This window comes from Rissa tridactyla, chromosome 14, assembly GCF_028500815.1.
Source record: "Rissa tridactyla isolate bRisTri1 chromosome 14, bRisTri1.patW.cur.20221130, whole genome shotgun sequence".
In the NCBI taxonomy this organism is placed as follows: domain Eukaryota; kingdom Metazoa; phylum Chordata; class Aves; order Charadriiformes; family Laridae; genus Rissa; species Rissa tridactyla.
In genome coordinates, this window is record NC_071479.1 from 1,299,154 (window position 1) to 1,313,756 (window position 14,603).

General features: G+C 47.6%; 1 protein-coding gene across 1 annotated transcript in view; it reads left to right on the top strand.

Annotated features, from left to right (window-relative positions):
* Positions 1-14,603, top strand: part of CFAP77 (cilia and flagella associated protein 77) — a 61,704-nt gene that overhangs the window by 27,640 nt on the left and 19,461 nt on the right. The window contains exons 2-3 of the mRNA XM_054220247.1: positions 8,817-8,916; positions 9,482-9,710. Of these exons, the coding sequence (XP_054076222.1) occupies positions 8,817-8,916; positions 9,482-9,710 (329 nt within the window). The remainder of the gene's footprint in view (positions 1-8,816; positions 8,917-9,481; positions 9,711-14,603) is intronic.

A 14,603-nucleotide genomic window follows, 5' to 3' on the forward strand; every position in this document is an offset into this window, starting at 1 on the left:
ACTGTACCCATGCTCATGGCTCTGTCTGTCCTCGGTGGCATATTTGCCTCCCTGTTGCCATCACTGTGTCTTGTGCATCGAGCACCAAACAGCCACAAGTGCTACTGGCTTCTTCTGTGCTTAGAGCCTGAGAAGTCTCTATTTTGCTAGAATAGGAGGACACAGAAACCAGCTCTTCTACCCCAGCTACAAGGGCTCTTCGGGTCTAAGAAAAACCTAGCAGATGTGTTGGGTGCTGAACGGAGAAGGTAGGACTGGAAACCCTGGGACTAGATTCCTTCAGGGAGACGGTGCCACATTTTACAGAATCACCTTTTCCTCTGAAAGGGCATTTTAAATAATAAAATTGGAAGCTGCAGGATATATCTTTCTAACTGATCTACTAATCATATTTCTTCAAATTTTATATCCCTGACCCTTGTAAAGGGATTGCAAGGAAGGCGTTTTTTAAGCTGCATTTTAATAAGTCAATATGAAAGCTCAAAATTATTTAAAGCTTCTTAAATAGGATTATATTTGATTTCTTGTGGGAATAGTGGGGGATAGTCTAGTAAAGACGTTCTGTCCTGCTGAGGTTTTATTACATTAAAGAAACAGCATCCTTTTTTAACAGCAAAAACTTTTACCTATTCTCTAATGAAAATGGAGATTATTCTGTACATGAGGTGACTGAAGCTGGTAAGTTCCTGCATCTGTGATCGAAGATTAGAGTTTCTCCTTGAGTGAAAGCTGAGAGATTCCTGAACTAGGGGTTTGCCCAAATTTAACAAGTTGTCTGTTAGAGTGATATATTTGAATATTTTGTTCTAAAAGGTACCACAAGTGTATTGACTTCAGGCAAATTCTGCTGTGAAATAACAGGGAGCTCTCAAGGCAGCCAGTGTCTCATTCGCAGCCAGGGATTGAATCTGGCCCTAAGAATGAGAGGTCTGTGCCACTGGGGAAGTATTTTGCTATACTGGGACTGTGGCCATACTCGGTCTGCTTGGAAGGGCCCACAGTTGAATTCTCACTTGCATTCAACTCCTTTAATGTCATTGTGGCTTCTATGGATGCTATGCTGGCAGCATTTAGACTAATATCTTCTATAGCCCCAAAGAAATGCAGAAGGAGAAAATTAAAGCTACCTATATCGAGTTGAAGGAGCCAGCAGCAAATTACATGGTATAAACAGCAGCTTCACTAAGTTGAGTTGTGCTGGACATAATCTGAGATAACATCTGGCCTTGAGAACATAAGGGGATTTTTCTTGAAGTAGCAGATGGGGGAGGTTTATAGAACAGATATTACTAAGGATGAAGCGCAGAGAAAAGGTCATAACTGCTGAAAGGGGACAGAAACTTTTTTTTTTTTAAGATGTTGTCCCGTTCTTTAATATTTAAAGAATGTTCTCTCTCAGTCCTCAAATAACCCACACCCTGCTCTCAGCTAAACCTCAGTGCTCCTGCTGAACACAACAGACACAGCAAAAGCATTCCCAGACAGAATTTGACTTCAAGGTTTGCAACACAGCAGGTATCCCCAAGGCTGTGATTCTCTGGAAAGTGACAGTCCCACTATACCCCTTCCAGCCACTCTCTGGAAGCACCACATCCTTCTGGGGAGTCAAATTCAAAGTTGCTAAAATAGTTTTTTTTGGCCAAGTATTCTGCCCACATTCTCCCCAAAGCTCCCAGAACTGCTGCCACATTCAAGACAGAATTATTCCACTGATTTTCCCACCCTGACCTGTTCATACACACCTCCTTTTTTCCCCTGAGGTTGCCTATAGGGAAAGCAAGGACTCAGGGAAGTGTCTCTCCATTCAGCTGCTCCAGGATCACCCCATGCTGTACCAAACCTTTCTGCCATTGTCCCTACGTGTCCTCAAATCTCCTAGGCTCACTCCCCCTTCGAGGCGAATAGTGGTTGTAGCTCAAGAAAGAACAGGTACTGGTAAGACCTCAGTCTAGCGGTAGCTGCAAACTGCACCCGTCTTTATCTAGCCCGAATAACCCATCCTTCCTGCCAGCAGCTTTGTCTTATGACTACAGACCACGCTGCTTCTCCAGGGCTTGCAGGCAAGCGGGGGCTGCTGTGAACTTCACAAGCTGTGACACCCACTACAGAAACGCATACGCTTCTTTGACCTTCAGCGCTGGCAGGAAACCTTACACAGACACAAATTTATCTTAAAGTCAGGAGCAGATTTCATAGAGCAGGAGAAGATCGTTTTCAATATTTCCATCTCAATTATAGTCAAAAACCTCAGTGAGTTTCAGCCTTTGGGGCTGTACCTGGGCTGCCTGCTCCCAGCGCTGAGACTATCGGCAGAATCAGCAGAAATAGCACAACTGGGCAAGGAGGTGGTGATTTATCAATGCTATCAAGTAATTCATACTGACACGGAGGCGCTGAGGAGGAGCTCAGGGTCCAGCAGGTGCCTCCAAAGACCCAAGAGTTACACGGTGCCACACACCGAAAGCGGCAGACTTGGAATCTGGCTCCCTAGCAAAGAGCACCTTCTTTTTTTCCCCAAGACCACTTTCAAACAGCAGAAAGAAGCAGCCCTGTTACGGAGAAAGGCAATTTTAACAGCTGTGGTACCCTACTGTTAAAATTGTCCCTCTAACGGCACATTCTCTTCTCTTATTAAAGAGTGACTAGTATTCAATGTCTCGGAATTTTGGGGCAAACAGAATTTTTCAACAGAAAACTAGAAAGTGAATACAGCCACGAAGACAAATGAAAGTATTGTGTACGCAAGTACTTTCATATCTCTCTGGCCCTTTAAAACCAAAATGATAGAGTTCATTTGCATTTAGATCTCTTTGGCTCCCTCTTTTCATCTAAAGACAAATCCTCACAAAGGCTGCTTAATTAGACCAAATTAGATTTCCACCTAGTGGCTTGTCATTCATTAGAAAATGCTGTTCTTTTTTTCTGTTTTGGTAATTATAGGCTGGTCTCACAGTGTTCACTTCAGGCTCAAAGTATGACTTGCATTCATGATTTTGTGCAGATGAGAGGAAAATTATGCAGTCGCATCAAGTCTGCCCATTTTACAAGTTGGATAAAGATCATCGCTGGAGTCTTTTATGTAATGGGGTATACTCTTTCTTAAGTCTTTAATGATTAATTGTAATAGTGTATCTCATGGCAATTTTCAAGACTAAAAGCTAAGTACAAACAGTTTGCACGTGAAGCTGCTGTACCAGATAGCGGGCGGCTTTCCTTAGACATGGGTTTCTGTGTCGGGGACCCGGGTGTGTGGCCCTCAGTTATCGGCGTTACGGCCCCGCCATGAGCAGAGAAGATGGGAAGGCACACAGGTGCCTGGGGTTGGGTGGGTAAAACCCGGGGCTGGAAGTGCCATCTGCCTTATCTAACTGCCATATCTAACCCACGAGGGGGACCCCTGTGTCCCACCTGTCCGTGCAGTCCTCTGCTGCCAGCGTTATGCAAAACGTAGCTCCTAGAGGGGAAAAATCTTTCCAATAGACCTGACATTCAAAGGTTTCTAGCTAAGGCTACAGCTCCCCGTGCAGGTCAGCAAGGAGCAGAAGTTAGTGCGGAACGTGCGTGTAGACGTGCTTGGGGTTACTAGTCTCTCTAACCTATCTAGAGTCTTTGTAGTGAAAGGGCTTAAACTCACAGTAAGATCCTCGCGCTTTACTCTTACTAAGTCTGAGGGCAGCAGTTGGCCCAACCATCACCCATTCCTCTGGAAGACTCTCGCACTCCTGTGGGACACTGTAATAACTTGGTCTCCCACTCTGAACACTGAGCGGAACGGTCCGCTTCTCTCCCCAGTCCAAACTCCATTCCCTTTGCTGTCCTGCATGGACACATTAATTCCCTGCCTCAGTTTCCCCACTGTTACAGCAGGATTAATGCTCAGTGGAATGTTTTGAAGCTTAATAAGCCAGGGCCAGATTTTGTGATCCTTCATCAAGCAAAGCTTCCTTTGATTTTGACCTTTAATGTTTATGAAAAGCTTCAAAGATAACTGCCAACTTATTATTAATAATCTTCTTGGAAGGGGAAGTTACAAGCAGTTAGCGGCAGGCAGCCCAGCAGCCACCAGCCCCTGCTAGGATTTCTTCTGCATTAACAAATCCAGATTTTCAGGTGTGTTTTTCTAAACAACATTCTTTTTTTTTTTGAGAGAGGGAAAGTAAGTTTTTCCCTCCACCTTTAAAGAAAAAAAAATCTGATCAAATTTGCCTTTCTCAAAACACTGAACATTCCCTTTCTCATCTACCTAAACCTGATGTTGAGTTACTGTCCCCCAGAGGCTTTCAGTAGCTCAGTTCTGATGTATCCCTGCACTTTGTAGCTCACTGCCTTCTTAGAGTGTAATCAAACATCAAGCTAAGTAGCAAATAAATCTCCCGATCTCATAAGCTGCACAGCAAGATCATGTAAATGCAAATGAAGGGCTTGATTTCAAGCTGTCGCGGGGGGAAGGAGGGAAAAATGCTGGGCCTTGTCACCGCAATCACTTCACTCTGCAAGTGCAGTAAATCTGCAATAATAATAGTAATGGCAGCGTGACGGGAGGCTTTACTGTACGAGGGGGTGTAATGAAAAGGGGAACAGAAGGTAGGGAAGGAGGCAGGGCCTGGCGGGCTGAAAATGCACTGGCATGGGGTTTGTAGGCGTTCACAGAGCAGGGCCATCGAGGAGGCGACCGGGCAGCCCCGGCTGAGTCAGAGCAGAGAGCGTTCATGGATTTGCCCAGCATCCCCTCCCAGCGAAGGGCTGCCTTAGATGCAGGGATTAAGAATCCATGCCTCCATCTCTCGCTGTACCTCTCGGCACTGACACGTCTCCTGCCCCTCTCGCAGTCTCAGTCATCTTTAGAAAATGGATGCAACGTGTGTCGATGGGCCATAAATACCAGGGGAGGACACACAAATAAGTCTTGCAACAAAACCTGGAATCCTTAAAGGTTTTGTACTTCCTTACACATTCGCAACACGCCCACCTCTTGCCAACAGACCCATTTCCGAGCCTCCTCCCTCCTTCACAGCAAGCATTTTCCAACACCGTTAGACACTAAAATACAAATCCAGGACTCAAACCTGGGACTGCACAAATCAGAAACTACCTGGCAAAGACTGGGGAGCTCAATACACCCAACACCGCTTGCTCTTCAGCCAACCAGGGTATCCCCGCTGATAAAACACCCCCACCACTGCGCTGTGGCCAGTCTGAGTGTGGCACCCTCCAAACCCAGTTCAGACACACCCAGTTCAACCACGAAAACTATCATGTCCAAGGGGAAAGAACGCATTAACTGAGTCCTTAAAGACAGTGTGAGAGAGTAAACAAAGCCTCAGCATACATCTCTCGCAGCCCTGGGAGGAGGCGATGATCTCTGCTGGATGCTCTGGGAATGCTTCAGGAAAAAGTCTAGAGTTGTCTTTTCCAAACAGGCTGGATAAACAGTATTTAAGATGCTGGATTTTCCTCACAGAGGTCGTAAAGGGAGAAAACTTGCAGAAGGTACCCAGAGAAAATTAGGACCGCCTGGGATGCAGAGAGAGACGGTTTTAATTAGAGCCAAGAGGTGGGAAATAAGGCAGAGAAATGACATCTTAATGAGGTTTAATGAAGTTGTCTGCTGATGGGCACAGCTGTCAGACAGATCTGTATTCCAGCCAAGCAGCTTCGTGACAGGCTAAACCTGAACGCAGGAAACGGTGCTGGAGCTGGGGAAGTAAAAAGGACCTTCTACATCAGCTTCGGCTCGCTCTCCACACAGCTTTACGGCACAGCACACCTACAGTGCCGCAGGACAAACAAATGGAACCAGCCCATGAGGCTGCAACAGCCTTTTGCTAATTTATGAATGAGAAAGGCTGTAGTCTTGGGTTACACTGAGCGAGATTCATTCCTGCTACCTCCTTCCCATTCTTTGTTTTTGGGGGCAGAAGTTGTTGGCAGGCAACCAGAGTCCTCTGAGCCCGTTGAGTTTCTTCAGGCACGGGTTCTCTCCATGTTCAACATATTGGACCAGGTTGGTTTTTGTTTGGTTTTTTTTAATTAATTATCCAGCACCTTCAGCTTTATTTATTCAGTGCAAAATGACTGTAAAATGCCACCCGATCATAAAAAGAAGCAGCACGCGCTCATTTTGTGATGGAGTAAATCCTCAACTGTGTTAACTTCAGGTGTTCTACAAAAGGGAATCTTTAAACCCTGGAATTTCTTCCATTCTACAGAGTTCTGCATTCAAAGGTCTGGAAGCAGCTTTGCCACGGGTTACAAACCTCTCTGCTTTCCCGCAGTTTCTCAGCAAATTTCTCCCGTCTGCCACACCTTTGCCATCACGGCACATTTCTGACCTCACTTAACTGAGCCAGTATCAGAACATGGTCCCTGGAAAAAGCCTTTTCTCGTGCATCTGGGGAATGTTACACCATTTCCCTTGTATAACAGCGACAACTAATCTAAAAATAGCTAGCGTACAAATGCCTGTAAATACAGGAGAAACAGATCAGCAATGAAAGATACTTTATCATCCCTGGCACTGGTTTATAGGCTTTGCGCGAGCTCCCTAACTCGCACACAGCATGCACATATGGTTTAGCGCTGCCGTGTGATATTTCAGTTGCGGTAGCACTAAAAGCCTGCTCACTCCCATCGTGCCCAGCGCTGGACACATCTGCAAGGGACAGTCCCTTCCTCTGCTAGAGGTTCACAGGAGGCAGCTGGGGGAACGCAGCCATGTCATGCACAGGTGGTGTCAGGTAGCTGAATCGATTGCTTTCAAAAAGATCTGTTTGCAACAAAGGATGTGTAGCTTCACACAGGGCAAGGAGCCTGATGGGGTTTTCAAGCCTATCAAAGGATCTTAACAAGTCCAGAAAATTCATTTTCTGGTGAACTCGTGCACGTGAAAGCCGCAGGAATACCACACCTGCTTTATAACGTCACCAGTGCATGGATTTAACAGGACCGAGATGAAGCACTTCCCTCCCAAACCTGGGAAGCAAGACCTTGGATTTATTGTAAAGCAGCACTGTATGGGCTTGCAGACCCCATGATCCCAATGATCACAGACTGGCAAAGCTGACGGCCAGCTTGCCAGGATCTGCAAAGGAGCAAACCTGTTGTCACAACACGGACAAGTTGCTCAAGCAAGAGGGCACAATCCCACCCCGGGACACACTGGTGAGGAGCCCCGTGCCACAGCCACTGTGCCATTTTCAGTTTTTGTGTAGCTGCTTATAGAGACATAAGCTGAGAAACTCCAAACTGAATGCACAAAAAGAGGCAAAAAAGTTTGAGTAATTATGAGCAAATTCTAGAGACCTCAATGCAGAGTCCTCTGGAAAGGTGCCTATTTTGGGTGGGGGTTATTAACCCTCACTCTCCAGGTAAAACTGGCTCAGTGAGAGTTTTGCCCAAGCTGAGCCTGGTGCAGAACAGCTCAAGCTCCTCAGCAGCATCACTCACACTTGGTGAGTACCACCTAACAGCACATTGGAAAGGAGCCGTCAGGCTGGCAGCCTAAAGGAGAGCCATGGCTGCTCCGAGGCCCTGGCCAGGCTTTGCACAGAGCTGGCTGAGAGCAGAAGGTAAATTTGGGTTGGGACAATATTCCTAAACAAGCAGTTCCGGTGAGCAGTGTCGCTTATCGACTGCTGTACAGCCTCAACCTGCCACAGTGGCATGTGGAGGTTGCTCATTTTCAGTCGCACTTTCTTCACTCGGACCCTGTGCAAAGGGCTGCATTTGATTCAGCCTCTCCTGATCCAGAGAGCGTTCACTCTGGAGTGTAATAACAGTCATTTCAATGCCAATGTTCAACGATTCATTCACCCATGAGAAGCACTAGAGGCAGGATTTCAGCACTACCATCCTCCCAGTAAGACCTGCCAACACCTGCAACACCCCAGCTTCCCCACTACCCTTCCCATGGAAAAAAACCTTTCCCAAAGCACCCACACCAGGCCTCGGGGTTCTGGGGTGCTTGTTGCCTGACCCTACTCCAGTTTCTCCTAGCAGGAGCGCACAGACCCAGGCTGCCAGGCTCTCGCCCCTTCCCTCCTCCACCACCTCCCTGTCAAGCAGCAATAAGGTTTCAAGACACACGCATCCTGCAGTGACTTCACCATGGAGATGGGAGGGTAGAGACAAAGGGGTGAGGGGAGGTCAGTTAATCCCACAGACACCACCAGGCTGGGAACGCATGGGCTGGGGAAGAGTTCATTTTAAAACTAAATAAAAATGAGGTTATTGAGCTCAAGTTCTCTTCTTTTCTGTGCTATAAACCCCAGGCTCTGCTCCCCCTTCTCCATCCCCCTTATCCTCCCCCTGCAACATGCCTTGCGCCTTGATTATTCCCAGGCAGGAATGGTGACGTGATTGTGCCTGGGGAAGTTTGTGCCAGTTCTCTAGGAGGGTGCACAACTTGGAAATGAAATAACGAAGGAAAGCTAAGCCTCGCTGCAGAGTCTCTCCAGCTGACAGCACGGCTGGGCATCCCAGCCAAAGGAGAAGTTAACCAAACAAGGCTTCAAGTCTGTATATATTGAGTCAGGATCCTATTTCCAGCAAGGCCAGGTGACTTTCTAACTCAGGTAAAACGTGTGAAATGCAGCACTCCCTAGCCTTCAGCTCTGGTGAAACCTCATGGCTGCGAGTTCCCCTTTGGCACCATCACACTCGCTTGTGCCCAGACGGTGGGATTCAAACCTGTGCCAAGTGGAGCCAAAGCCACTCCTGGTACTTGTGCCACGTTCTGTTACAATTTTTTATTTTCAAGGGCTTTAAATTATCAGGAAAGGTCCTTACACTTCTCCTTTAACTTCACTCTTTTGCAGGCAGAACTGGGGAAGCCCCAGAGAAACCGCTACACCCTGCCAGGCTTTGATTTTTCATATGGGCTGTACATCCAGAGGACAGATGGAGGAGTCCCTGAAGGTACAACACTACCACTAAAATATAAACCTGCAACAAAGTCCTAATGCTAATAGAGACTCTCTTCTCCTTCCCAGTTTTCTTTGATACTTCTCATCAAGCTGGAGGTGAAGAACTCCAACATTCACCCACTTTCATTAATAACACTCAAATTCCTTGGTGGCTAGTAAAGTTTCTGTATCGTAATAGAAACTTTCATAGGATGACACGGAGCCCAAGCAGTGGGTGGTATGGCACCTGCAAAGGGTAATACATGTGGCTACTTTCATAACTGTGTTAGAGCTCCTACTTCATGCTCTCAGGCCAACTTTCCTGTGAAATCAGACTTGCTGAGCAAGCCAGGGCAGAGGGTGAGAAGACATCCGATTCAAATGGGAGATGGGCCCGTGTGAAACGCAGTGGGATAGGATACAAAGTCCACTCCCCAGTGAAACCACGGCAAAACGCATGCAAGCCATGCAAGACCCTTGTGCATGATTCACAAACGTCAGCCTGCCTTCACAAATGGGAGTTACCTGAGATGCCTGATCTTTTTCTCTTTGCCTCTCATGTTTCCTTCCATCTCCAGCAATAGGCCACTGGAATACGGTAAAGCCCAGGACTACTTCAGCTCAGAAGATGCCTCGAGACTTCATCACCATGAACCGTGGTGCTCTGAAGGCTGGTTATACCACAGCCCACGAATTTAATTTGTACTACAAGGCCAAGGACATTCGGCGCAAAGATGATGAACACAGTCGCTTCAAGAGAAGTCCTCCTAAAGTACCTGCAGACTTCACTTATGGCATCACATCGCGGTAAGGGGGAAGGCTTGGGGCCCTGCTCAGAATGAGATTATCCCTTCCTACCCCCACATCTCAGCTACCACAGTTCCCAAAACAGAAGTCTCCTGAACCTGGACATGCAACTGAGTCGCAGCACCACTTCCATGTCTGATTGCACCTGTGTGTCAGATAATCAACTACCTAAATCTAATCTACGTGCCACAACGCATCCCCATTACACCTCTGGCACTAAAGGCTTGGAACCTCTTAAAAGGTCGTTCAATGCCAATCCTTTAACTTAAAGATGAAGAGTTGTAAGCCAGAATAATGGCTTCCCAGGGTCAGAAAATCAGAGCAACAGCATTTCTACCTGTTTGCACTGGTTGAAGTACTTTGGTGTAGTTAAGGATCAGTTCAAGTTCCTTATCCCACTCTCTCTCACTTGTTAGTTCATCTCCCTGCATTGGGCAGAAACTGGTAGTACGGCAGGATGGAGGCAAAGAAGGTTTTCACTGCTCTCTTCTGCTTTCTTGCGCTCCCACCCAAGGGCTGGAGGGGAGCTGGTACCTGCTGCTTCCCCAGCAACCCCTCTAGAAGGGCATAAGTCTACCCGTTCGTTCCTTAGAACGCAACAGGATGTTTAAGGCTTCACACTGAGTTAGGTCTTTTGCGTCGCAGCATCTTTCAGAAGATTTTTATAAAGCATCCAGCATCTGTGAGGTTCAAACAGGTACAGTGTTTAGAAGTGACCCATTTAACGTCCCCCTCACATACCAGCTCCCAACTGCCTGCTGTGCTGATTTCTCATGGGGAATTGTGCGACAGGGAATCTGCAGGAGAGAACACCAGCACCTTGCTTAGACGGACTTCTAGGTCCTTCTGCTGCCTGTCCTCCGCGGGAGCACGAGGGGGGCTGGAGGGCACGGCAGTGCGGAAGAGCCCCTGTGAGTCCAGCACAAACAAGTGCTCGAAGCCTCTGGAAGTGGCTCCGAAGCAGCTCTGATGCTGCTGCTGCAGCACGGAGGGTTTTCTCGCTCTATGCAGGTCTGGACCAGACATTAGGCTTCATTTTAAGAGCTGGATAATAATCACTACCAGAAAAATAACAGCTACAAATTCTAGAGAAAAGACATGATGAACGGCACTGTGTATTTTACATGATAGTAAATGGGCTTTGCATATGCAAATTGAATGGATTTTAAAATGGTATTTAATGACAATTTTCGTAGCAGACATTAACATTAATTGCATCAAAATGAAAATGTAGCATTAGCTTGCTGTTAGCTGCAAATGCCCCAGCTATAAAGCTTTATCTTTATCAGCATCAGCCCTCACCGATGTGACAGGGCTGCTCTGCAAATTGCAGGCAAAAGGGCTTTTATGTTGCAAAAGTATCCCCCAATGTAGACAAAAATCAACATCAATTTTGCTTTATTTCTTCATAAACGGAGGTTAAATGGCTGCCTGTAAGTAGTCTAAGCACGTTTCAAAAGTTTTAAGGAAAATCTGCAGACCCCACAACAGCAGAAGTGGTGGGAAAGGGCTTTTAATTTAAAGTTATTATTGTACAACTTGCCTGCTCCTTAATAGCTACCTTTTATGCAGACTGATTGTATTTATCCCTTTACTTTAAAAGCATGTTATAGACAAAATCAAATTACTGGGATTACCAAGGAGTTGTTACAGCAATTTCGGTAAAAGTGGGAATTTAACACACTTTTCCATGACTGGCAAGTTAAGGATAGCAGTTTTGGTGAGCACTCCCCAGCCCAAGCCTGTCCCAAATCACAGCTGACCAGGTTCAGCAAGACTTGCCCTATTAAAAATGACTCAGTTCTCAATGGATTTAAGTTGCTTCTGCTTTTGGACTCTAAGTCCTGCACAATTGTGTCCTTAGTGCTGCTAATTGGGAAGGCACTCACAACTAAGATACGTGCGTGTCTGGGGACAGAAGAGAATGGTGGCATACGGTCTTTTTCCATGACTCCAAGCACTTGCTTGCCTTTAGAAATGTCCGCTTCGATAAACACCTCAGGTGCAGTGAAGTTTTTCAACAAGAGCAGAGCCTGCATGTCATTCTCTAGCCCAAGGCACAGCACAGACGGTACAGCTGAGAAGGCCGGGGAGCCAGGGTGCCTTCCCACGGCACTGGAAGTCGCAGCCACCCTGTCTGCTGATGGCAATGCTCTGGGACAGTCTCTGGAGTGCCAACGCGAACCCTGCCAGTCTGCACCCACAGCCCTGTTGCAGCTCTTCTGCACAGCTCGTGCCAGCACAGAGCCTTGGGGCCGGCTGCCGCCCTGGGAACCGCAGCACAGGGCGTTATGAGCCCGAGCAGCTCAGGACCTATCACAGGAACGTGTTTGTGGTCTTGCAGCTGCCAGTGGGGAACGCGCAGGGGGCTTCTCAAGCCCTGGCAACATATGTCCAGACCCTTCTCGGGCCCTGGGCTGCACTGCTAAAAGCTTCTCTCTCCTGAAGAGACCAAGGTCAGGAGTTCTCCCCAGGCTCACAAGTACGAAGTCTCCTGGATCATCCCAAATAGAAACGAACACAAATGCTGTGGTTGCTATTAGTGCCTTATTAATCACGCCCTGGCCCTGCTGTTCCCTCCAGCACGGCAGACCGCTTATGCCTCTGCTTTCTGTTCACAGTGGACGTGTGCTGCATGGAGCATTTCACAAGGCAGCGTCAGACACTGGAGTGAGCTTTCTGAACCTTTGAGGACTCTTTCCTTTCCTGGGATATTTACCTTCAAAGGTCACCCGTACCCCTCTCTTCCTTCCCCATGGGCATCTTCCAGGGGAGAGAAGCAGCTCTGGTTTTTTGCTGATTCCCCCTCGTTCTCTCCCTCCCTTTTCCCACAGAAATGTTTGCTACGAATCATGTGGCCAGCTCTGTTGTGAGAGCCATAAAAAGGACATTTTTCATCTCTCCTTTTTCCTGCTCTCGCTCCCTTCTCTCTCTCAGTATCAGACAGAGATTTATTCCCTCCCTGATGCCTCTGGCATTCGGAGCTGGGAGGGGTCAGGGGAGGCACTGATGGGACGATAATAGATAATACAGTGCTTCCCCAGGGTCTTGTCCAGCTCTGTAGCCGATCCATCAGCAGGCAGAGCTCGTGCCAAGGTCAGCGGTAACGAGGATGTGGTAGGGTCCCAGCCTCCCCCGTGGGGCATCCTCCAGTCAGGCTCCCCTGAGTCACCCTCCAGCTTCTGATCTCTACAAGAGCTTGCCTTGTGCAAGCCACAATTTGCAAGGGAGTACATCTGTGCTGAGCGCAGGCGCTGGGGAAACGACCACGTTACAGTGTATGCACGCTCAGCTTCACCTGCCCCAGCCCTCAGCCCCACCACAAACAGGTCTACGGGTTTTCTTTCAAGGAAAATGCCCATCGTTGGCGATGCCTCCCCTTCCAGAGCTAAACCCATCCCATCCACCTGCTTTGTGCGTGACATTACATAGCTGTAAGATGTGTGCGGATTAGGGTTTCTGTCCTCCTGGACACAAGTTCTACCTCCTTTCACTCAAAACAACCCCACAACACAGTGCTACTAGCAGGTGTATACAACTCCCATACCCTTTGTGTAATTACCTTGATTTACAAGAGGGAGGATGCAGGGCACTGAGTGGTCTGGGTTCTGGTGATACTCGAGATCTAAAGAGACACAGACTCTGTGAAGACCTCCAGGATCTTCACTAGGGTCAATCCAGCTTGCTATTGAAGGTGCATTTGCAAACCCCGATAGATGTCCAGACCCACATTTATCATCCTAACCACCTTTTCTCATTGAAGTTCACTGTGCACTGAAATTAGCAGACATTAACTGGTCATTTTTGGAACTAGAAGTAAGCACAAAGATACAGATGCTGTCTACAGCTAGATTTTAGATTATATTGATTTGCACAAGGTCACAGAAGGAGTCTGAAGCCAAAACACGCAGTTGGTACCCCAAGCACAAGCTTTCTCGCCAGGAGGCAGCAGCACAGAGTGCATCCTCAGCAGGAACACAGCGTCCAGCCTTTCCAGGGCTGCTTTTAGAGAAGAGCTTTCGTTTGCCTCTTAATAGTGCAAGTTTCCTAATTCTGCATACTATGTCCCAGAACATATTCCCGGACACAAGGACGTCACTGATGTGCCATTCTCTGCCATCCTACACCTGTACCTCCTTCAAAGCCTGCATGGCCATAACCCTGCCTCCGACGTGCTGCCATCCACTTGGCAGTTGGCCTGTAGGTTGGGCTGACCTTGGGTGTGCTGGCAGGATTTCCCTGGCACTCTGTCATACCCATGTCTCCTGCCGGGTCCCCCCTACCGTATGCCTTCACTTCAACTGTCCCTTTCCTGAATTTTACATCCCATTTTCCTTCTAACTTGATTTCCTCCTAACATTCCACCTCCCGTGCTCTAAAACTGGTCTTAATCCTTTGGCAGCTGCTTTCACCATGTTCCTGCAGCAAACTCATCTCTCTAAAGCATTTGGTCACTGCAGTCTCTCTTCATCGAATTGTTACAATTGGCCAAGGGCATCATTTATCCAGTATCTCCTTTTTTCTCTGTATCATTTGCAATTGTCCTAATGTTCCGTTGACAATTGTCTCACTGGCCTTTAGCAGCTCAGCTGTTGCCTCGGCTGTCCCTGCAGCTTCCTGGCTCGACTGACTGCTCTGTCCTTAGCTTTCACCTTCCCCGAGAAGGGGGGTTTCAATACTCCTGCTTTCCAAGTGGCCTTTCCACCCAAAGTGTCCGTGATGTTTACACGCAGCCAGAACAAAGTTCAGAAAGCTGCCCATAAGGTGCTTCCAGCATCTCTTTGGCACAGAGAGCGCACCTGTAGGTTTCTTTTTGAGACACTTAAAGAACATTTCAGGTCATTAATATATGGCCCTGGAAAAAAAAGCTATTCTATCTATAAGACCCGCTGC